The sequence below is a fragment of the Pygocentrus nattereri genome, chromosome 10 (genome assembly GCF_015220715.1).
Source record: "Pygocentrus nattereri isolate fPygNat1 chromosome 10, fPygNat1.pri, whole genome shotgun sequence".
Classification (NCBI taxonomy): domain Eukaryota; kingdom Metazoa; phylum Chordata; class Actinopteri; order Characiformes; family Serrasalmidae; genus Pygocentrus; species Pygocentrus nattereri.
In genome coordinates, this window is record NC_051220.1 from 29691624 (window position 1) to 29714960 (window position 23337).

General features: G+C 41.3%; 1 protein-coding gene across 3 annotated transcripts in view; it reads right to left on the bottom strand.

Moving 5' to 3' along the window:
- Positions 1–761: 761 nt before the first annotated feature.
- Positions 762–23337, bottom strand: part of runx2a (RUNX family transcription factor 2a) — a 60140-nt gene continuing 37564 nt past the window's right edge. For 2 of the 3 annotated variants that reach the window (XM_017721409.2, XM_037541858.1), the window contains 3 exons: positions 15285–15461; positions 9708–9869; positions 762–5427 (listed from right to left, as the gene is read on the bottom strand). In XM_017721409.2, coding sequence (XP_017576898.1) covers positions 4931–5427; positions 9708–9869; positions 15285–15461 — 836 coding nt within the window. In that variant the 3' untranslated portion in view covers positions 762–4930. The remainder of the gene's footprint in view (positions 5428–9707; positions 9870–15284; positions 15462–23337) is intronic. The other variant, XM_017721410.2, reaches the window with a different exon arrangement.

A 23337-nucleotide genomic window follows, 5' to 3' on the forward strand; every position in this document is an offset into this window, starting at 1 on the left:
ACACACTCAACGAATATCAACATGGCCATTTTCTGTTTTTTTTTTTAACCAAAATCTGAGCTGAGCAGCAGGCTGGAGGCAGGTCAAGGCCAAACTCCGATCAGCATCAGCGATGTGTGAAAAGGCCAATTCGTTTTTGACATGTCAGACTGGGAATGTTAATGTAAAACCCAGACCTGATGTGCCTCCGTTCCTTACTAAGGGTTTCTGCAAAACTGTTCTGAACCAAACAAAGGACCTCAAGATCAACAGAATGGCTCAGTTCAGTTCAATGAGCTGTTGGCCATAGAATGTCAGCCGATAATTTAACTCCAACTCCAAGTGCGTTCAGAACTAATCATGACTTATAAGATACAGCCTGAGGCTGCTAAGGTCCTGAACGCAAATTTTGCTTTTTTAGATGACCATGTGGGGGTTTCCAATGCAGTTGTACCTCCACAGTACATACAGGCGGTGCCTGAGGGCATGTTATTCTAACTGTAACTCAGTAAAAGCCAGTTGAAGTGGTTTTCTCACTCCCCTTGGTGATTGCAACACTAGTTCATTTTTCTTAGGAAGCACCTGCTGTACAGTCACATATATTGGTGTCTGGAACTGCAGCAGGCAATTGAAAAGGGTAGAAGATTATATATATCATGCAGTCTGAGGGGCATTTAAGAGTAGTCCAAAGGCTGGATTTAGTAATGCTTAGTAACTTCACTGAGATTTCTGTGCTTGAAGTTCTCCCAAAGTTGAAAGGGTTGAGTATGTAGACCACACAATTTAACAAAATGCAGTTTTTATTCTCCAAGACCAATGATACAATCATTAGAAATGTTTAACAATCTCACAATTTTTACAGGATTGTTAGTCCCACAAAAACTGGTGATAGCTCCACAAATAAACAAATCAAACCAATGAACAATGTGAGACAGCAAACCAGGTTGATTGACCACCTTGACTTAAAGATCTGTACAATATGTGCATGGAAAGCAATGGTAAAAGTAAACAAAAACTGTTCTGCAGCAGTTTACAAACTAAACATTAATGAAGATTATTTTAAAAAATGTATATTCATGTATAAAATTGTGAAGGGTTTATTTCCAGAATAGTACATACAAAACACTGCATTTGAGAGACATGTTCTAACCTGATGTTAGAGTGCAAAGTTAAAGATACTGCGCAGGAGCCTGTGTTGTTCTCCGCCCGCTGGTTTGAACTCGAAATCGCTGCCAAACTCTCTAAACTGCCAAAAAATAGCAATTCTAAGGTAAAAGCGTGAATTTGCTGATGCTTTGGAAATAACAGCATGACTGAGATTCTCTACTCCCAGCCTGTAGGCCTAACTTTACCTACGCCACTTAATCTGAGAGGAGCATGCTTATTCAGTTACTTACGAAACCCAAGTAACCTCTGAAGATCTGTATCCCACCAGTCACAGCTCCGATTGTGCTGGATTTCACTTGCAAATGAAAAATTGTGGAACTGATTTCAGCAGCGGATTTGTCAACCACAGCTTCTTATGAACATTACTTACGGGGCATTTTTAAAGCTCAGGATTCCTGAGCCACACATTTGTCAACTGCTTGACGTGAAACCCTCAAATGTCCATAATAGCTCGCATGAATTTGGCTTGGAGATGCAACCAAAATATATCATTCAGACAGACCAAGTCAGTCTTTCAGTAATATTAAAACACTGCCATAAAGCAGTTATTAGCAATAAGTAATAACATGATAACAGTGCACAGGCTCTTTATGTCTGCTTGCAGTACTGTAAACATGTTCGCTCTTCTCACAGCCAAAAGACAAGATTTAAAGAAGGAATTAAACTGGAGGACGGATGCTGGAAAGCAACATGATCACTGAAGCTGAGAGTCATTGTCATAGTCCCGCCCTCAGCCAGCCCACCTTATGCTCTAGATAAAACCCTGACTATTATTTCTGAGAGTACCTGTATAGTACCTGTACTGAAGACCAGGAATATGTCTCACTTACTTCTACATCTAAATGGAATCTGCACTTCAAAGTGGGCTGAACTGTGTTGCTGTAACTGTGTGTAATCTATTAGGTAGAAGCTCTGCCTGCGCTTCTGTTAAGAGCCTACTATCATGACCCTTGAGACCCAAGTGATAGTCTGTGGTTCACACGGCTATCTTCCCTTTCCCATAGCATTTAGGCTTCATTCAAAAAGCAAACAAAAGTGAAAAGAAGAAAAAGAAGTGCTTTGCTCCAGGTAATTGTAAACTAAAACAAAATTACATTGGTTTTCCAGGGTGCTGCCCGCAGCCTCTTAACCTACAATTTAACAATGAAGTACCACTTGTTGTAGGAATCCAAAAAAATACACATACATATTCAAAGACCTCGATTAAAACTCGTACAAAATCACATCATTATAGAAAATCAATGACGTTTTTGCAGATCTTGTCAGTATGAAATCAATCTTGACACATTATGCCTCTATCGTTTATCGAGGAATAAATAAATTCAGCAATAGTAGGTCTTCACGCAAATGAACCCTAGTAAGTAATTTGGATCAGCTGATTGTCTATACGCTGTATCTGCTTACAAAATTTGCATTATGAAATATATCATCTTTAATTCTTCATATCTGAAAAAGGCCTAACTTCCCCTCCCTGACCTAGAAGATGTGAAATAATGACAGCACAAAGTTTCACTTCTGAGATGCACAAAAGCACATTTGAGATGCAAAGTCACTGAAAATCTTTTCATAGTTTTTGTAGTTCTAACAGTTTTTGCATAGTGTTCTGACTTCACGAGTACACAGTCAATGGTCCAGTTTAAGAATTAAAGGCTGATCACTTGGATGAATCATGTACATGCACTGAAGCTAAAGGACAAAGCTACAAGACTAAAATACATATTGTGTTCATAAGGGCATGATGAATGTAAACCGAAAGGGAACATTAATGGTAGTGTTAACAGGCAATCTCCATGTGATCCTGGAAAGACTGAGGCAACTGCTGCATGCTATCGGTCTTGCTTGTAGTCACTCAACAACATTAAATAAAAAAATTCATTTAAAATAAATTAACTTGATAAACATTGGATAACAAAGTCAGAAAAAGAACTGAGAGTGGAATATGCCACATACTGTACGTGTAAATAAATGGTTCACTCAGTTCAAGACTTGGGTCTTCATGTTTTTGTAAGTGCCACTCTTTTATTAACCCGACTGGCCCTCCATAAGCACACTGCTTTCTCAGGAGGAACACAAAGCCACAAAAATACATTTGATCTGAGGACAGAGTCTGACAACTCAGTCTCTTTCCTTCATTGCTTACATATCGGATATTTGACTGCCTTACAATAATGATAAAAATTTTAAATTACTAAAGAGTAAATATACAGTTAAGTTATTAATCGTCCCAAAAAATATTATTCAAGCGTCTTAAATTTTGTCTCTCTAACCGCTTTGCATAATTTAAGGTTTATATGGCTTATATTGCTTCTTAATCAGACCCTATTTGCTACAATTTTATACATAAATTAAGGAGATCCAAGGGCATATACATAGTCATCAGGTACGGTTTAAAATAGCTGACCTTTCACGCATAAATAAAAAAAAAAAAGAAGTTAAAAAAAGGTTCAGTGTTAAAAAAAATTGCTAAATTATACTGAGTTAGTATGAAAATATTCTCAGTCAATAGCCTGGAAGACGCATACCTAATACAATAAAAGTTCTTCTATATGCCAGTTCAATTCAGTGACTGAGTGCTTGTATAGCTTGCACTGATTCTGCAGTGGAATGTCAGAAATCTCAAAGTAATGCCTCTACTCATTCCTTGGAGGGGTGATGTGAAAGTTAAAGATTATAATAAAAATACACTGCTCTGTACAATGTATAGCATTTGTTTAACCATTGTTCCTCGCAAACACTTGTGCTTTGGACACCAATTCCAGAAAGACACTTATTACAGAGATTAGCACTTGTACTACATCAGTGTTTCTCAAACATGATCCTGAAGTACCTCCTCCTCACATATTTTCATGCTTGTGCTGTTTTAACATATGCAGATACAAAAGTCAAACTATAACTCATCCTCTACAGAGAACACACTTCTGCACATTTTAGTTTACAATTACTGTTTATATGCTGAATTTAACAAATGGGAACAAATAAAGCATAAAATGCGGCCTGTGTAAAATTTAAGGCACACTTTATTTAATGCTTTGTTAAACCCAGCCAACACATAGAAAGTGTGCATTAAACTTGACAGAAAATTACATTATCGTTCCTGTAGGGGATGTGTGTGTTTATTCAATTAATCATATAATTTGGTCAAGGCTATTCGAACCTTTGCACACAACTTCTCAGAGCTGGGTTTCCCAAAAAACATTTTAGCACAAAAATATTTCTTAAATGGTAAAGGGAGCATCAAAGTGAACGCTCTCTCTACCAGTTAAGATGAAGCTAACACTAAAATGCTTTTGGAAAACTGGGCAAAGATATTTAACAAGCTGCATGCATTGATCTGAAGGTGCATTACAGCTTATTTTCAAACGCCAACATTTCAGTTTATTTTTAAATGTGAATATCCTACCAAAAAGTGAGCTGTATTGACTTTGATAGCCTTATAATCCACTACTGTGTACCTCCAGTCAAATCTGTGAATTCAGAGTATTTTAAAAATATTTCTGCATTAAACCAAAATGATCTAACTGAATCCAACTCTGGTCAAATTTGAGAGTTCCTGATACACAAAATCATTTCCTCAAGAATCATAATGGAATTTAATTGTTCTCAGGTTTGAGATTTACACCACTAAGCCCTTACTGAGTTGAAGTGGGTGTGTTAGAGCAGGGAAAACACTAAAATGTGCAGGGCATGAGAACTGCAGGACCATAAATGGAAACTACTACTTTACACCTTTCAGGTGAGCAGTGCTGCGATGGCCTTTGCTGGGGCTACTCGCCCCACGACCTTCTCAATATGGCCTCCATACGGACTCGTCCATCCTGCCGCTGGAGCTGAGGACGGTGGGGGAGCTGCTGTGGCTGCCGTCCGCCTCACCCCCCTCAGTCTGAGTGGGCAGGTTGGGGTTGACCAAGGAGTTGCCCGTAGAGGCGCTAGTGCAGGGGGGCAGCATGCGGGATGGTGAGCGGTCACCCCCCGGGACCATGGAGAACTGGTAGGACCCAGAAGAGGTGCCGTAGTAAAGATACGGGGTGCTGCTGGTCTGGAAGGGCCCGCTCTGGTTCTGGGTGGAGCCAGGGTAGGGCGGAGGAAGGTAAGTGTGGTAGTGGGTGGTGGTGGACATGCCCAGAGACATGCCCGAGGTGACCGGGGTGGGAGTGTAGGTGAAAGTGCCCGGGTAGTGCATCCTGGGACTGGAGAAGCGTGTCTCTGTGAGAGAGGACAGGCTGGGGAACTGACGCTCAAACTGGCGTGGGTCAGCCGTGAAAGGACTCAGATCAGACGTACCTAAGAGGGAGAGAAAAGTAAGCATTAGTCAGCAGTTTTCTAGCCTATGATTAGTAGATTAGTGCGAATGTTGCTGGCAATAACAAAAGCATGTTGTAATTTCAGTGGAGAAATTCAAGCAATTCAATCCACATCCCATGTGCTTGTAAACAGAAGTGAGGATATTTATTTATGATCTGAAATTGACGAACAGTTATTGTTGTGCATATGGTCTTGTTTTGAAGAAGAAAAACAATTTATTACATTTTTGCCATGTTTGTCATTGCTTGAGATCAAAACAAGAGGGAAAACATCAGAACCTGTCAACACAATGTAAATCGAATGCAAATGCAATTCATTAGGTAACTACATAGAAGCTTAATAATGTCATTAGGTTTCTACAGCACAGCAAAATTACAATAATAACTCTAGAACTTTAAAGATTAAGCACATCTGAAAAACACACAAACTTTACACATTTACTGGACAAAAGGGGGCGCTATGAAACATATCCTTAAATCCCCACTCTGAGGACAGTTGTTTTTTCTCTTACTGTGTTATCTATTACCCGTCTCGCAGCAAGAATTGTGGTATCTTTGGGTGATGGCAGCTCCAAACGTCAAAACAAACATGGTAATTAAACTGTCTGAAGTTATCATTATCATCAGTCTTAATATTCGGCAGTACAGAGGAAAGCTGACAAACTCATACACAGGTAATCACCAGCTGTACCCTCTCATTATCTACCACTTCCAAACAGTAAAGCCCTTAACCACCTCCTATTACCAGTGACATGCTGAAATAACATAAAAATCTGTCTTGTTAACACCTATTTATTTCTCCACCAGTGTAGAGTGAAACAATCTCTCTTATCTTCCAGTGCTGGTGTGTGAGTTTGTTTTGTGCATTCATGTGTACGCACACATACATTTGTAAAAATATCAAAGAGGAATAAGTGCAGGATAAAGCAGGAGCACATATGGAAGCAGTTTGAGGGGAAAACAGTTTCCATGGGATGCATAATGAGCAACCTCAGATGTGGTTGCACGTCTGCGATTAGCCAGGGAGAAGGGCCGATGTGCTTGCTCAGACCCTCACTTGGCTTTTCTAAAAATTATAAACCACTAATGGGCTGTGGCTACCAAAGCACTGGGCCAAAAGAGTGCAAATGCAGAAAAAGACTTCCCTATGCCTATTCCCTATCATCACCCAACTCTTCCCCCATCCTACAGCAGGCCTTCTCTCACCTCCAGCATACCATGGATACACAAAATATCACACTGCAATAAATATACTACTTACTGTGGCTGTGATATGCCTGCAGTATCTTAAAAACATACTAGTGAACCCTTGATGTGGGATGTTCCAATGCTAAAATCATGCACATTTGTTGTAAGACAAGATATTTGGTTCATCACAACACTCATCTTGGCTGTGATTGGCCAGGATGCCTATACTAGCACACAATAAAGAAAAGACCAATACTGCGGTAACATACTATATATCGTCCAGCCCTACAGCACACATGCACACATGCTTCCTCCAATCTCATCTTTCGTATTTCTTTTTCTTGTTGATTCCTCTGCCTCCTATGAACCCTGATGCAGGGGTTCATTGGGGTCAGTTCCACATTGTCCTGTGTGTGCTGGAGAGATGCAGCCCCGCTGTCTGGAAGCGTGAGAGTGACGGGTCGGCACGCTTATGAGAACATGTGTTGCCAATTATACACATCGGGTCCTCACGTTATCAGTGCTCTGCCTTTTTCGAATCTAACAGGAAACACTAGGCAGATGACAGTACAACAGTGAGGGGCCACAAAATCATCTTAGATATCTCTTCTATGTTCTTAGAGGGCCCATATCTTTGAAAGCCACATTTTCTTTGTTTTATTTTGAAAAAAAAAAAACTGTTTGATCTACTATGTAAACCTTGTTAAAGTTTCAAAATGTATGGTTCACTCGACAGTCTGTATATGGAAACTAAAGCCGGCAGCGTACTTCAAACAGAAGCAAAAATTTGATGCAAAACAACGTCTATTTGGCCAAAACAAGGTGGTTGGTGGTTGAGTTTGCATGGTGCAGTGTGCGCTGACTACAAAACAGATTGTCAAATCACCACTCTGTCTGCGATAGGTAAAAATCACAGCATCGATCGTTTTGAAACCTCCTTCTGACTTCAATTGGTCCAAATCAAATCACTGTGTCCAACGTTTTGAGATCTCCCCGACTGTGATTGGTCCAAATCAAATCACTGTGTCATTGTTTTGAGACCTACCCCTGACTGTGATTGGTCCAAATCAAATGCTCTTTAATAAATGATATCTTTATTCTCTTTATTAAGCAGAGTGAATGATTTCACCATTTTATTCATCTGGAAAAATTGAACTCCACAGCACAGCTTAGGTGTGAGAAAGAGGTACTGAAAAGTACAGAGTTTTTACTAAAGCTTACTACACCGTTTTATTATGTTTAGTTCTTTTCTCATTTGAAATATACTTCCAGTTTAATCTGCAACAGCCCATTTTCAATTAACTGTGGTTGTGATGTCACATTTTAAGCATACTTACATATGACCACACATTCCGCCTGCAGCACTTTAAGCCAACTCATCACATAGAAGTGACAGGGACTGATTTTTCTACATGATGTGCTTCATTTTTCTTGTGAAGAGGTCACTATTTCCACAAATCAGTCTTACATGCACAGTGATGAACAGCCTAATTAAGTGAAATGAATAAGAGAGGCTGTGAATGGGTAATGCAAAAAAGAATTATGTTTTGTGCAAAAATATGCAAAAGTGCATTTCAAGGATGTAGAATATGGACTTTTTAAAGACTTTTGAACATTGAATATTTTCTTGGACAAAAAGAAATTATACAGCTAAAAAGAGACACATATGTATATATCACATATTACATCACGTCAATCTCTTACACTTAACTAACTCTTATTCAGGAGGACTTTCACTGAGGTCCAGCTAAGGGGTAAAACAGACATGGCCATCAGCTGGAACTAAGCTCAGGACATTCTGATGCATAGCCAGCTTGTCTCGCTGCTGGGCCAAGTTAACAAGCTACCGCATCAACTCTGAGAAATGAAAAATCCTCACCCATAAAAAAAAAGTCAAATAAAAATTCCTTTGCTTTGAGAAGCTCAGTTGATGTATAACATGTAAAATACAGAACTCCTACATATGAAAACATAAAGTCCTTTATAAATTCTCCTTTGTCTTATTTTATATATCCTATGTCCTATTTTATCCACTTTCTGGGTCTGAGACTTTGCTTTGGTGAAAGTGTAAAGAGGCTCAGTGAAATATGACCCCAAGGTGGAGAAGAATAGATGGAAGAGCATGGCAGCTGCTCAAAATGAACTGCACCAGGACGTCCCCTCCCGGCAAAGGGACATTCACAGCCTATCAATGGAAGAATAGAGGGCGTTAGGACCAAGAGGTGCGTGTGTCTCTTTGAGGAAAGAACAAAGGCTGACATCTCCAAGATGAAAGCAGGGTGAAATCTAAACTAATCAAACCCAACAAGGAAGCTGGCCAGGGTTCAAAAAGCAGGCAATGAACAGCCACACTGAGGAGTCATTTAAACTTTCACGTTTAGCCCACGCTCAAAGAAAGCAGTTAGGGTGGGGAGCCGGAGGGGAAAAAAGTTCAAAAACAACCTGGCAAAGAGTCAAACAGGTGTATCGAAGGAGACGTTCATGCTTAGTGTTTGTTTCTAGCGTAGGGTGTATAAAACGTTGTGCTTGTTCATTTAATAAAGGCACGGACACACAGATCTTTTCCACTCATGGAGCTTCAAGTCTTTACAGCCTTTACCTATTGAGGTGTATGAGTCAGAAACTCTATTCTTTTTTATTGTTTCTTTTCAAGCTCGTTCAAAGGGAGTTTTTCTCGAGTTCAAAGGCTCAAGTGGCGGTGATAGGGGCAAGCAGAGATATACTTTCATACTCTCTCTCTCTCTCTATATTTTTAAAGGTGCTACTGGTTGAAAGATATGTGCCTGTGGGTGTGCTTTTCATGCAACGAAATGCTCAAAAAGCAAAAAGTAGAGGCTGGAAAAATCTGCTTTGATTTGACTTTCCAGTGGAGTGAGGAGAAAAAGGATGAACATTTTGACGAAACCTCACAGCTAATCTAATCATTTAAGTAAGAAAATAACCTCAGACAGGAAAACAAGAAGGTGCAAACAAGAACATCTCTCTCTCCCTTAAAAGGAGAGGCTTTCACAGGCTAAAACGGTGTTGATGGTGCTGCAGCTGGGTGTGGCTGTAGTGGGTGGGCGTGTTTACCTGAAAGGCGTCTTGGCACATCGCTGATGGCTGGCAGGCCCGTGGCTCGGGTGGAGGAGAGTGGGGTGGTGGAGTGGATGGAGGGAGAAGTCATCTGGCTCAGGTATGGTGTGTAGGGTTGCTCGTACGACCAGGGTGGAGACGACTGGGCCTGCCGCGGATCTGCACACATGATAGTGGAAACAACAGCAAAAGGCTGATTTAGATAAGCAGATTTTATGTACTGTAACTAACTCACTGTTACTAGTGTTCAAAAACTCATCAAATCAATCTTCAAGCAGTAGTTGAAAAATCCAAATTACATAATTTTACTCCAAAGATGTCTGGTGTCCAAAAGTTTATATGCAAAAGTACAGACAAAATTCAGGCTTAAGATTACCTCTGCAAGTGTGTGTCCAGTGTAAGAAAGCAATTTGGATGCTGCTTTACTTTGGATTTTTGCTGGTTTGTTTTGTATTTTCATGACTTGTTTTATTTTTAAACCAATTACCCCACTGGTCCAGAGGTTTTTCCATCATCAAATGAGAATAGGGCAAGAAACTTTGCATTGTGGTAGTAGAGCTTGACTGGGCTGAAAGATGGGACACTTTACACAATGTGGTAGTGGAATCTGTCTAGGCCACGAGCTGAGAAATTCTTCCACTAGGGTAGTAGAGATTGTGTATTCTGTGAGCCGGGACACATAGCATCAGGTTAGTGGAGTTTGACTAGGCTGTGAGCCAGGGCACTTTTTACCATTGTAACAGAGTTGACTAGGCTGTGAGCTGGGTCACTTTTTACCATTGTAACAGAGTTGACTAGGCTGTGAGCCAGGGCACTTTTTACCATTGTAACAGAGTTGACTAGGCTGTGAGCTGGGTCACTTTTTACCATTGTAACAGAGTTGACTAGGCTGTGAGCCAGGGCACTTTTTACCATTGTAACAGAGTTGACTAGGCTGTGAGCCGGGTCACTTTTTACCATTGTAACAGAGTTGACTAGGCTGTGAGCCGGGTCACTTTTTACCATTGTAACAGAGTTGACTAGGCTGCAAGCCAAGGCACTTTTTACCATTGTAACAGAGTTGAATAGGCTGTGAGCCGGGTCACTTTTTACCATTGTAACAGAGTTGACTAGGCTGTGAGCCAGGGCACTTTTTACCATTGTAACAGAGTTGACTAGGCTGTGAGCCAAGGCACTTTTTACCATTGTAACAGAGTTGACTAGGCTGTGAGCTGGGTCACTTTTTACCATTGTAACAGAGTTGACTAGGCTGCAAGCCAGGGCACTTTTTACCATTGTAACAGAGTTGACTAGGCTGTGAGCCGGGTCACTTTTTACCATTGTAACAGAGTTGACTAGGCTGTGAGCCGGGGCACTTTTTACCATTGTAACAGAGTTGACTAGGCTGCAAGCCAAGGCACTTTTTACCATTGTAACAGAGTTGACTAGGCTGTGAGCCAGGGCACTTTTTACCATTGTAACAGAGTTGACTTGGCTGCAAGCCAAGGCACTTTTTACCATTGTAACAGAGTTGACTAGGCTGCAAGCCAAGGCACTTTTTACCATTGTAACAGAGTTGACTAGGCTGTGAGCCGGGTCACTTTTTACCATTGTAACAGAGTTGACTAGGCTGCAAGCCAAGGCACTTTTTACCATTGTAACAGAGATGACTAGGCTGTGCGCCGGGTCACTTTTTACCATTGTAACAGAGTTGACTAGGCTACAAGCCAAGGCACTTTTTACCATTGTAACAGAGTTGACTAGGCTGCAAGCCAGGGCATTTTTTACCATTGTAACAGAGTTGACTAGGCTGTGAGCCGGGTCACTTTTTACCATTGTAACAGAGTTGACTAGGCTGTGAGCCGGGTCACTTTTTACCATTGTAACAGAGTTGACTAGGCTGCGAGCCAAGGCACTTTTTACCATTGTAACAGAGTTGACTAGGCTGTGAGCCAGGGCACTTTTTACCATTGTAACAGAGTTGACTAGGCTGTGAGCCGGGGCACTTTTTACCATTGTAACAGAGTTGACTAGGCTGCAAGCCAAGGCACTTTTTACCATTGTAACAGAGTTGACTAGGCTGCGAGCCAAGGCACTTTTTACCATTGTAACAGAGTTGACTAGGCTGCAAGCCAAGGCACTTTTTAGCATTGTAACAGAGTTGACTAGGCTGCGAGCCAAGGCACTTTTTTACCATTGTAACAGAGTTGACTAGGCTGCAAGCCAAGGCACTTTTTACCATTGTAACAGAGTTGACTAGGCTGTGAGCCAGGGCACTTTTTACCATTGTAACAGAGTTGACTAGGCTGCAAGCCAAGGCACTTTTTACCATTGTAACAGAGTTGACTAGGCTGTGAGCCAGGGCACTTTTTACCATTGTAACAGAGTTGACTAGGCTGTGAGCCAGGGCACTTTTTACCATTGTAACAGAGTTGACTAGGCTGCATGCCAAGGCACTTTTTACCATTGTAACAGAGTTGACTAGGCTGCGAGCCAAGGCACTTTTTACCATTGTAACAGAGTTGACTAGGCTGCGAGCCAAGGCACTTTTTAGCATTGTAACAGAGTTGACTAGGCTGCGAGCCAAGGCACTTTTTACCATTGTAACAGAGTTGACTAGGCTGCGAGCCAAGGCACTTTTTACCATTGTAACAGAGTTGACTAGGCTGCAAGCCAAGGCACTTTTTACCATTGTAACAGAGTTGACTAGGCTGTGAGCCAGGGCACTTTTTACCATTGTAACAGAGTTGACTAGGCTGCGAGCCAGGGCACTTTTTACCATTGTAACAGAGTTGACTAGGCTGCGAGCCAAGGCACTTTTTACCATTGTAACAGAGTTGACTAGGCTGCGAGCCAAGGCACTTTTTACCATTGTAACAGAGTTGACTAGGCTGCAAGCCAAGGCACTTTTTACCATTGTAACAGAGTTGACTAGGCTGTGAGCCAGGGCACTTTTTACCATTGTAACAGAGTTGACTAGGCTGCGAGCCAAGGCACTTTTTACCATTGTAACAGAGTTGACTAGGCTGCGAGCCAAGGCACTTTTTACCATTGTAACAGAGTTGACTAGGCTGCAAGCCAAGGCACTTTTTACCATTGTAACAGAGTTGACTAGGCTGTGAGCCAGGGCACTTTTTACCATTGTAACAGAGTTGACTAGGCTGCAAGCCAAGGCACTTTTTACCATTGTAACAGAGTTGACTAGGCTGCGAGCCAGGGCACTTTTTACCATTGTAACAGAGTTGACTAGGCTGCAAGCCAAGGCACTTTTTACCATTGTAACAGAGTTGACTAGGCTGTGAGCCAGGGCACTTTTTACCATTGTAACAGAGTTGACTAGGCTGTGAGCCAGGGCACTTTTTACCATTGTAACAGAGTTGACTAGGCTGTGAGCCGGGTCACTTTTTACCATTGTAACAGAGTTGACTAGGCTGCGAGCCAAGGCACTTTTTACCATTGTAACAGAGTTGACTAGGCTGTGAGCCAGGACACTTTTTACCATAGTAACAGTGTTTGACTAGGCTGCGAGCCGAGGCATGTAACACCACGTTGGCGGAGTTTGACTAGGCTGTGAGTCGGGACATGTTTCACCACGGTAGCGGAGTTTGACGAGGCCACAAGCTGGGACACTTTTCTCCATGGTAACACATTTTGACTAGACTGCAAGCCAGGACACTTTTTACCACAAGACAGGACATATTTCACTGCAGTAGTGGAATTTGACTAGATCAAAAACTGAGGACTGCATTTTAACAGTGGAGTTTACTAGGCCTTGAGTGAGGGACTTTGCATCATGACAGCGGAGTGTGCTAGGTCGCGTGGTCAGGACTTTTCATTGTGACAGTGTAACTGACTAGGTTGTGAGCCAGGAAACCACACAACATACTAAGGATGGAAGTGAGGAGGTGTGTGTGTGTGTGTGTGTGTGTGTGTGTTTTTGTTTGCTGTTAAAGGAATCATCCCTGGGCTTGAGAAAAGCACTCCATAAATTAAACTTATCATTATTATTAATACTTAATAATTCAGTTTGAGGCAAGTATGCAACAATTTAGGCATGCAGTATGTAAAATTGGTGGTTTCGAAACTTCAACTAGCTCCAGTGCAAAAGACCTCTGAAACCCAGCATGTCTTGACTGATAAATTACATTGTGCACACTTTAATTTTGCCGAACCGTTGCTTTCACTGTATGAACATACACAATGCAAGCTTGCAGACATTAATTATTTTCACAGTTTTCCATTTTAATCGTTAATGTTTTTGCTAAGAAAAAAAAAATTGTATGTTAAAATTCATTGCTGTAACTGGGCCACAATTACAAGCATCGCTTTGTGGAAACCCTTATTGGTACATCTATGTGCAAACCAAATCTAGTGCTCTCTGAAAACAAAGGTGTGGCAAAAGTAAGGGCACTAAATATGCAAATAGTTTAATAACAACAATGTGAAGAGCGAGCCAAGAATGTCTTCCTGTTTGATTTCCACATTCATCTGGTAAACATGGTGTCTGCTCTGACAAGCAACGGACTGGATGGAGTCCAACTAAGTGGTAAACATTTGCATTTAGCTCTGAAGTCAAACTAGCATGGAAAACATCCAGCAGAGCTACGATGTGCCAAAGCAGAGGAGGAAGCAATAGCCAAATATTTTGACAAAGGTAATAGAATTAAAGTGATGTTATCAGACAAAACCAACATAGAGCTGATTAAAGGTGACATGATCAGATCAAACCGTGTGCATACATAACCCCCAGTAAACATTACTGTGCTCCTATTCATATGCCTTTTTCTTTTTAGTGAGTATTCAACAATTACCACTGTGGAATATACAGTAATATTTCTTAGCTAAGTGGCTTTCCACTGAACGACCCTTCCGTTTCTTAGACTCATAATGCTGATGTCTGCAGAGCAAATTAAACAAAGTGACAGTGAATCAGATTTTACACAGTTTTCCCCTTTATCCCAAATGTAGCAAATCACCCAAGACATGTTTAGAGTCTGCAGCTTGCTTCTCTAGTCATGCCATGGAACCATAAGGCAAACGTAGCTATCAAGTAATGTAGTCTTATAACCACCAACTAGTCTTGTGCAAATGGCAAGCTTAAATCATCACACCCTTACCTTAAACCACATCAAATGTTAGGTTAGGTGATCTCACATATACAAACGCCCTTTTTTTTACTAGTATCTAGAAAACTGGACAAAAACACTTTACTAAACTGAACAGTATGAGCAGCAATCTTAAGGCTTTTTGAATTTTGTTGGTGCTTTTGTCCATTTCTATAGATCACAACTGATCATATAGTATCAAGCAAGTCTATGCGTGATTTAGGCATGCAGTTTGTATCTATCACCTAATAGCTGCCCAGTCTTATAGCTTCCATGATAAAATAAAGAAAAAAATAAAGACATGAAGAAGAATGTCTTTGGCTGTCTTGGCTGATGGGCTACATTTGGGGTTAAGGGGACGGGAGTGTATTTTTGATTTTTTTTGCCAAACTCTCACTTTAAGGCCACACATGGGGTAATGATAAACTTAAAGTATTGATGGAGTTGGAAAAAAGCTGAGTACTGAGCACTGGCCAACTCTCCCTTGTACCTGAGATTTGCGTCTGTCCCTGTGGGCTGAAGGAGTTGGCTGCGGTGTTGAGAGAGGGCCGGGGGCTCTGCGTTGGCACGGCGACCCTCATGGTGGTCTGGCGGAGGCGTTCCAGCTCGCTCAGGCGCTCTGAGAACAGCCCGGGCTTTGGAGGGTCCTCCAACTTCTGCCTGTGTCCTACCAAAGCAAGCAAACCTAAGCATTACTGCGTCTGAGCCAGACATTACTGGAATCAGAGGTGGGGACTACAGAGAACACAACAAGGCTCTACGTTTACCAGATACATGTTACATAAGAGCATGGAACGAATCAACTTGGCTGGAAAAATAGGGAAAACGGCTGCATGCTTGTGGCTTAGCACGATGGTGTTTATCCAACACTCACGATTAAATGGCTCAGCGACTGTATTTTTCTATTATCGAAAAAACATTAATGCATGTATGTGTCATGAGAGGGAAATGAGCTGGTTTTAAAAAAGACATCCTCTAATAAAGAGAAGCAGTCATGCAATGAACGCTTCCCCCATTCTGGGCCACTCACACCTTCCCTGGTGAGTGTGCTGGAGTGCACTGACAACACACGGGCCCCTATATTCTTTCAATAAAAGGCCAATTGCATTGGAGCCTGGCCTTTGTGTCAACACAGGAGAAGAATACAATGTAAAGAGGGTCTTTTTAAGTCTTTCAGTGTATTTTTTTTCCTCTCTTCAGTCTGAATGTGCTTGTCTGTCTGTCTCGCCCTGCTTGGCTCCCCCAAATGGCTGTAAAGTAAATATCAAACAGAAGAAAAGAGAAACTCCTGCTGAAGCTTGGCAGCGCTCCAGCTGGCACAGCCAGGGTCAGTTACCTCCAGCCTTGCAAAACCTGATTGTGCTCCAGAGCTAAGCTGAGCAAATAGCACTTTGTGAGAAGGAGTCCTCATTCAGAGGTTAATATCTGATGCACGTAAGAGCCCCTCCGCATCCTGAGCGGGAGTGTAATCCCTGAGAGTATTCCCCGTGCATGTAAGCACTGGGGGAAATGTAATAAATACACGCCCCTCTCCGTCGCCGCCAAAAGGGGAACCAGTATAATTTCATTTAGCCCGGGCTGAAAGGGTGAATGAATACACCTCTGTCTATGTGGAACTAGAGGGGTTACACGCAACGTGAAATAATATCTGCCAATATACTCACCATGTTGAATTTTATTAGAGGCATAAAATCATTGAGGGTGTAATGCTTCTTGTTCCATAAATATCAACACAGGATGCACCACACAAACCTGCCATTGTATTACTGAATAGGACAGTTATTCCTCATCACCAGCCGCCAGCGACTAACAGCTGTGGACAGTGCTGTAAGCATACAGCAATGTCAAACACGCGGCACAAACTCAGCGCTCCTCTAGGAAATATCTTTAATACCTAAATTAAAATTGAATAGCAGCATCAATGAATCATAGACGATCTATTGAATGCATTATAATTAAGATACAATGTACAATTACTGTGCAAAAGTCAGAGACCACCCTTCGTTCATTTACTTTCCAGTCAAAATTGCCATCAAGTACAAGCTATTCATTTTCTAGTGTCAGAAAAAAGCTGAAAGCATATATTTGAAAGAAAATTACACAGACGTCTAAGCAATGGAGTGTATTATCAAATTTGCTCAGAATTTAGTGTGTACACTCCTTTCTTTTACTACAGCTTCCATTCTATTTAAGAGACTTGCTTTCAGTTGTTTAGAGAAATTTGTAGGGTTTTTTTTCACCCACCTCCAAAGTTCAGTCTTAGAAGCTGGTTGAGGTTTCTGTTTCTCATCATGATTCAAGTCATCTCCAACACATGCAATGGCGTTGAGGTCTGAGCTCTGTGTGCGTCAGCCCATTGTTTTGAGAACATCAGCAGCTTCTTTATAAAACCTGCAAAGTTTTCTTTTTTGTCTATTGTACTTTCTTGGCAGGTACACGTCCTTTCAGACTCAGAGTGTTGAGTTGTCTTCTCACAGTGGAACGATGGACAGAAACACTGATGAATGTTTCAGATCTGAAGCGAGAGTGGAGCTTGATTTTCTTCTCTCTCAAAGATGAAAGCTTCTAGTACTGTTTATCTGATGGTGACAGTTTTGGTGGTTACGTCTGACTGGTAGTTAAGTACCAGTTTCTCTGTATCTTTTAATAACTTTTTGAACTTCAGTTTTGTATGAAACTCCCTTTTTTACTCATTTCCATTTGATTTTCTCTTTCCTTTCTTAAGTATTATTTTATATCTAATGTCACCAGAAATATCTCCTGACAAATGAATGGCTGTCCTGACTGGAAATGAAATAAATGAAGTCTCTTTTTGTACAGTACTGTATAAATATACATTAATATCTTACATCTTTTACAGTATACAGAGATCGTAAATGTCACATAGCTCCCTGAAATGCCATTTTAAGCCTAATTAGATAAGTAGAGCATACACAGTGAAAGCCATAAACTCTGGAAACGTAGTGGGAAAAAAAATGACGTGGACTAAAAAGTCAGACTAAATATCCAGAGGGCTGGAGAGAAAAAAAGCAATAATGCGAGTGATTCATCTCCAGCAAAGGAAATTCTGTAACGCTCACATCCTCCATGAGAAATAAAAGGTTTACGTTAGTGTCAAAGTTAAATACAGCGAGTCAAGGGTTAAGTCTAGAACCGTAATGGGGACACCAATTATATACAACAGATCAGAGCCTAAATGTCCTGACATTAGTAGTGAGTCTGACGAGCAATTCTCCACTGAAGAAAAACAGAGTAAAAAGGGCGCAGTCGAAGCGCACACAGGCTCCAAAGCCTTGGCATGAGCAGAACTGTGAAATCTTTGTCTTTTCCAGAAAAAAGAAAGTGGCACGGACTGTAAATAATACGAGCATATAAATACAGTGTGGCTGCATTTCTGGCAGGGTTCCTGCCTGCATGTGAAATTGCCATCTGATAGCGTTATGACCTGCAAAAACACCCCTCTCCTCGTTAAACACCAGCGCTCGCGCTACATCAAATATCAGCCCGTGCCGTCAGGGCGCATCAATCATCCAGTGGCGACACGAGGAATAAAACGGATGGGAGAAGAAAGGGAAACATACATCCGTCTAGATTTCATTTCTTTAATTGCTGTGCTGTAGGGAGGGCTTACTCCTCTGAAGAGCGAAACAATGGATTATTTCATATGGCAGCTCCACATGAGGAGCCTGTGAAATTAGTGAGTGAGACGAAAAAAAGGGGGGAGAAAAAAAGCAGCAAGAGACGGGACAAGGCCAAACGCCCGTCTGCTCACAGGATCAGAGAGGAGGGCAGTGGGTGGGGAAGAGAGAGAGAGAGCGAGCGAGAGAGAGAGAGAGAGAGAGAGCAAGAAGAGAAAAGAGAGAACAAGGCAGCCAAGCAGTGCTGGACTTGTGCCAGGCGCTTGTGTGGTCTGTGTGTTCCAGGATTCAGGAAGCAAAGCACGCCAAGAAAGGGCACAAATACTACCAGAGCTTTATAAATCGACAGGCTGGCTTCAGCAATCAGGCGCGATGCAACTTCACAACATAAACAATCAAACTTTCATCCAATGGCCAACCCATATTTGTTTGAGAGGTTACGCAAGGCCAAATTCAGTCAATACTAGAAGATGTACAATATACAAAAGCGAGAGGCCTACCTTGCACATTTCTCAACTGAACGGTGCTGCTAGAACATTGGCTTAAGCACTCTGAATGAAGCTGAATGTACCCAGAGAGCTAAATGCCTTTGGACCGGTTACTTGCAATGGTCCGTGAAACCACTTTAAACGTTTATGTGCAGGGAAACGGTTACAGTAATATGAATGCTCCCTTTCCGTTCTCACATCGCACCGACTGTGTCCGTGACTCTCACAGCAGCAGGAGCCCGCTGGGGGTAACGCGCTGGAGCCGTGAGCAGGAAAGAGACAAGGGGATTTTACCCAACTCTACGGCTCCTTCCAAGCTGTCAGCCTGCTGTCGTTAATACAAGCCCCACGCTTTCCTCTTGGCCAACACCAACAGCAACATACTTTTCTTAAGTTCACTTTGCGATTGGAAATGTGCTTAGGGAAAGGACGACCTGGTTATTTCTTATGCGAGTCTACCCGAAATAGGTTTATTTTCAATGGACTGTGCTGCCTTTTGTCTGAGAGGCCTGCTGCGAGTGTTTTGTTGTGGGAGCCTACCTGTCGGGACACGCACCGAACGTTCAAAGCCTAGAGGAACTTCACAAATTCACCACTAATGCTCATTTCTGGCTCTGGTAATTAGAGTGGCTCCATACACAAACCGCAACATAAACAATTCAACATCAGTAGCAGTTTTTTTTTTAATGTATTCAGTCGTATGCAGAAGTTTGAACACTCCTGGGCAAATACATGGGTTGCTGAAAGTAGATCCTTTACAGGAAACTTAAGTATGACATTGTCAATCTAAATGTCAATGCACAATTTCTACTTATTAGCTGAGTTTAACTCATTGGGAAAAAACAATAAAAGATAAAATATAAAATGTGCCATAACTTTTGCACAGGCCACATTTTGCTCTTTATTTTTTCCCCAATATAAACCTCAGCAAATAAAGAGTAACTGTGCAGTAAAATGTGCAGAAGTGTGTTCTCTGTAGAGGACTTGTTCACTTATTTTCACTTAGAAAGAAAAATCAACAAAACATGTCATTTGACCAGGGTGCCCAAACTTTTGTGCATGACTGAATATATGACTGTCAAAGCTGATGCTATAAGCACATCTAGATGAACATGTGGAGGTTCAGTACTCTCATCGCTTGTGCCTACAAATGTAAAACAGCGTAATCTTGAAGTAGATGGAATTGTATGCATATTTATAATCATGTAAGAAGAAAGGAGTGGATTGAGAAAGAGAGCAGAAGGAAGAGAGAAACAGAAGGAATGATGGACCAACTCCAGGAGAAGAACTCTGACGTCATTTACCGTCCTGCTTAAACCGACAAACATGGAGGTGAGGCTTTGAAGCCTGTCTGGCTACTGCTTTATTGGAGACTTCAATGAGACAATAGCTCTTTTCCAGCCGTCTGCATGGCAGTCAAAACACAGACTCTGGGATAAGCTCGGAAAATACAGAACCTGTTCAAAAACAGACAGTGTGTTTTCCATCCTACTAACGCAATGTGCCATTAATACACATGCCAGACCTGCTTTCCCCTGTAAAATGTTCTGGTCTTCCATCTACTCAAAATCTGATATTATTAAAAAACAAACATTGCAGGAGTTTTGGATTGTACTGTATTGTACATGAATTGAATTTCGCTCTGTAATGTAATCTCAGTGATGAGGTGAGGACCACACAATAACATCGACCTGAAATTAGAAAACAATGCACTAGTAAGCGGAATCGTGCGTTGCATCAGTGCAGAAGTCATCCAGCAGGCCAAATGAAAAATCTCCATTCTAGGCCACCCTGATTCACACAAACTGCACGTTAGACTGGATTTTGGTAATAAAACCTGTGCCAAACTCTTTTTAACAAGGCTCTTCTGATTCTAACTGCATAATATCGCCATATTTACATTACTAACCCTGTAAATTCAAACATTCCTTGAACATTTTGTTAGTATCCTTTAGTCAAATGCATACTTAACGAAAGGCATTCAATGGTAAACATACGGAATGAAATACACATTTATACGGTGCTTTTCTCCAACTATGGACGTTCTTGAGCAGAAGCCAAATAAGCAAAGGCGGCATTCCACACACTGTTCAAAGATTAATTCCATATGTCTGATGTGCTCTTTGACATATTGACACTAACTAATGATATCTTGCATGGCATCATAAACGCCCAGAAGTTCAAGTACAAATCTTTTTCAGTACAAAGTGATTTCATTTGGCTCTAATAGAACTGCTTTGTATTGATTTTGGACTTCAGTACCGTCATTCTTCTTGAGTCAGTTTCAAGTACTGCTGTCCCTGATGTAACTAACACAGGGCCCTCTATAAAACATCTAACTGACCACTCCCAGTCCATTAGTTTAAATTGCTCTTAATAACCACAGCTACACCAGCACCACCAAATAACTACTGCACTGTGGAACTTTACATTCAGATGAGGCACTGCACTCATGAAATAACACAACTGAAATTGTCCACAACTGAATATTTTTTGTGGCTTATGTGTGACTTTTCAAGGGATAGTTAGCAAGCAGGAAAGCTTTCTGAAATTATAGGCTTAAATTATAATTACATTCACTCATGATTCAAGATAGAAGAGATTTGCCTGGGACTTCATAATATGCCTAGAGCAAATGCTTAAATAGTTCAAGTACTAGATTATGGGGACAACGCTTGCATATTTTGTCTCTCTTCAGCTAAAAATCAATATACTTTTTTAGTAGTTTTTATTTTCCTGACTTATTCCTGGTGTAATAGATCTGTTGATGACAGCATACTCAGTATGGGACTCAGTATACTCAGTATAATTCTTGTTCAAATTAAGCACCTTATTGGATTGGTAGCCATCTATCTTGCCTATAAGTAAGTTATTGAGTGCACCTTCAGAAGTGTATGAGATCGACCCCACATATTTGAGAGCTTCAGGGGATTTACTACTAATTACACCATAATCACTAAAATGGTGCCCCTTGCAATATCTCATGCAAAACAGGACAGGTCTTTCATCAACATGTAGCGATATTATAAGGCTCCCCCTCATAGTATGCCAAGAAAAACAGGTATATCAGGTGTTAAATGGAGTAACAAGAGACAAGGAGCACTGTTTGAGACTATAAAGCTGTTGTGAATTCTGTCAGTTTGTCTAGGAATGTCTATTGGCCAGTCTCTGGTCTTAGCCTTCTATACTGAGGAGTGGGGGAATGCATAAACAGGCAAACAGAGGCAGCTTCACAACACATTTACAGGAGGTTGCACAACTCAAGATGCCTCTGCATGTGTCATTTCCTGCCTGGCCACCTGCCTGATGCTTAACAAGAGCAGAAGATGTGAGAGCAAGAGAGCAAGAGAGAGAGAGAGAGAGAGAGAGAGAGAGAGAGAGAGAGAGAGAGAGAGAGAGAGAGAGAATAAGAGCATGCATGAGCATTATAGGTCAGGCAGAAAGACAGACAGACAGAAAATAAGAGCATGCATGAGCATTATCAGTCAGACAGAAAGACAGACAGACAGACAATGCTCTAATACTTTAAACCCTGGAGATGAAGCTTTTTTAAATAAAGAGATCTAAGAAAAGCTGTTTTAATTTGGTTATGTGCAAAGACAGGTTCAGTAGAAAGAACACTGGTCAATATTACATTGTGATCATTTCCATTTATTATTGCAATGGAAATGCAATTTACCTGTTTGTGCTGTGCTCACAAATGCACTTGTTTTGTTATCAGGTTTAGAGAACTCTTTAGAGTGTGTAAAATAGCACAGCTATGGCATAATTTGCATCACATCCTCTTACACAGGTACATATTATATTATGATTTTAAAAGGTTGATGTAAACAAGTCTGATGGTAAACATTCTTTTGGCAGGTGTTCAAGGCTGCTGTCTCTGTTTATCCTCTGTTTCTGCCATCATTGTTAAAGGAAGTCTCACAACAACACGTCCCATGCAAATTTACACCTGGTTTTAAAAAGAAAGTCATCACAAAACCAGCCGTTTTTGCCACATCATTCAAACTATAGTAAAAAAGTGTCATGTCTTGCCCACTTTTAGAGAGATTGTCCCACATTTTGTGCAGGTCTCCCTCAAATGGATATGGATGGTTTGCACGGCAGTTTCCTACAGAACAGTTTGTGCAAAATGCTTCCAAGTAGCATTACTTTAAGTAAGATTAGTACTTTACTAGTAAGATTAAGAGACCCTTATTAGTCCCACAAATGGGGAAAATGCACCTCTGCAATCTAACCCGTCCATGCAGTGAAACACCACATACACACTAGTGAAGACACACACTAGGGGGCAGCCCTATCCACAGCACCCGGGGAGTAGTTGGGGGTTAGGTCATGTACTGTACTGGCTTAGGGGATCAAACCCGCGACCTTCAAAGAAGGTCGCAAGGCTGGTTCCCTACCCTCCAGCCCACAA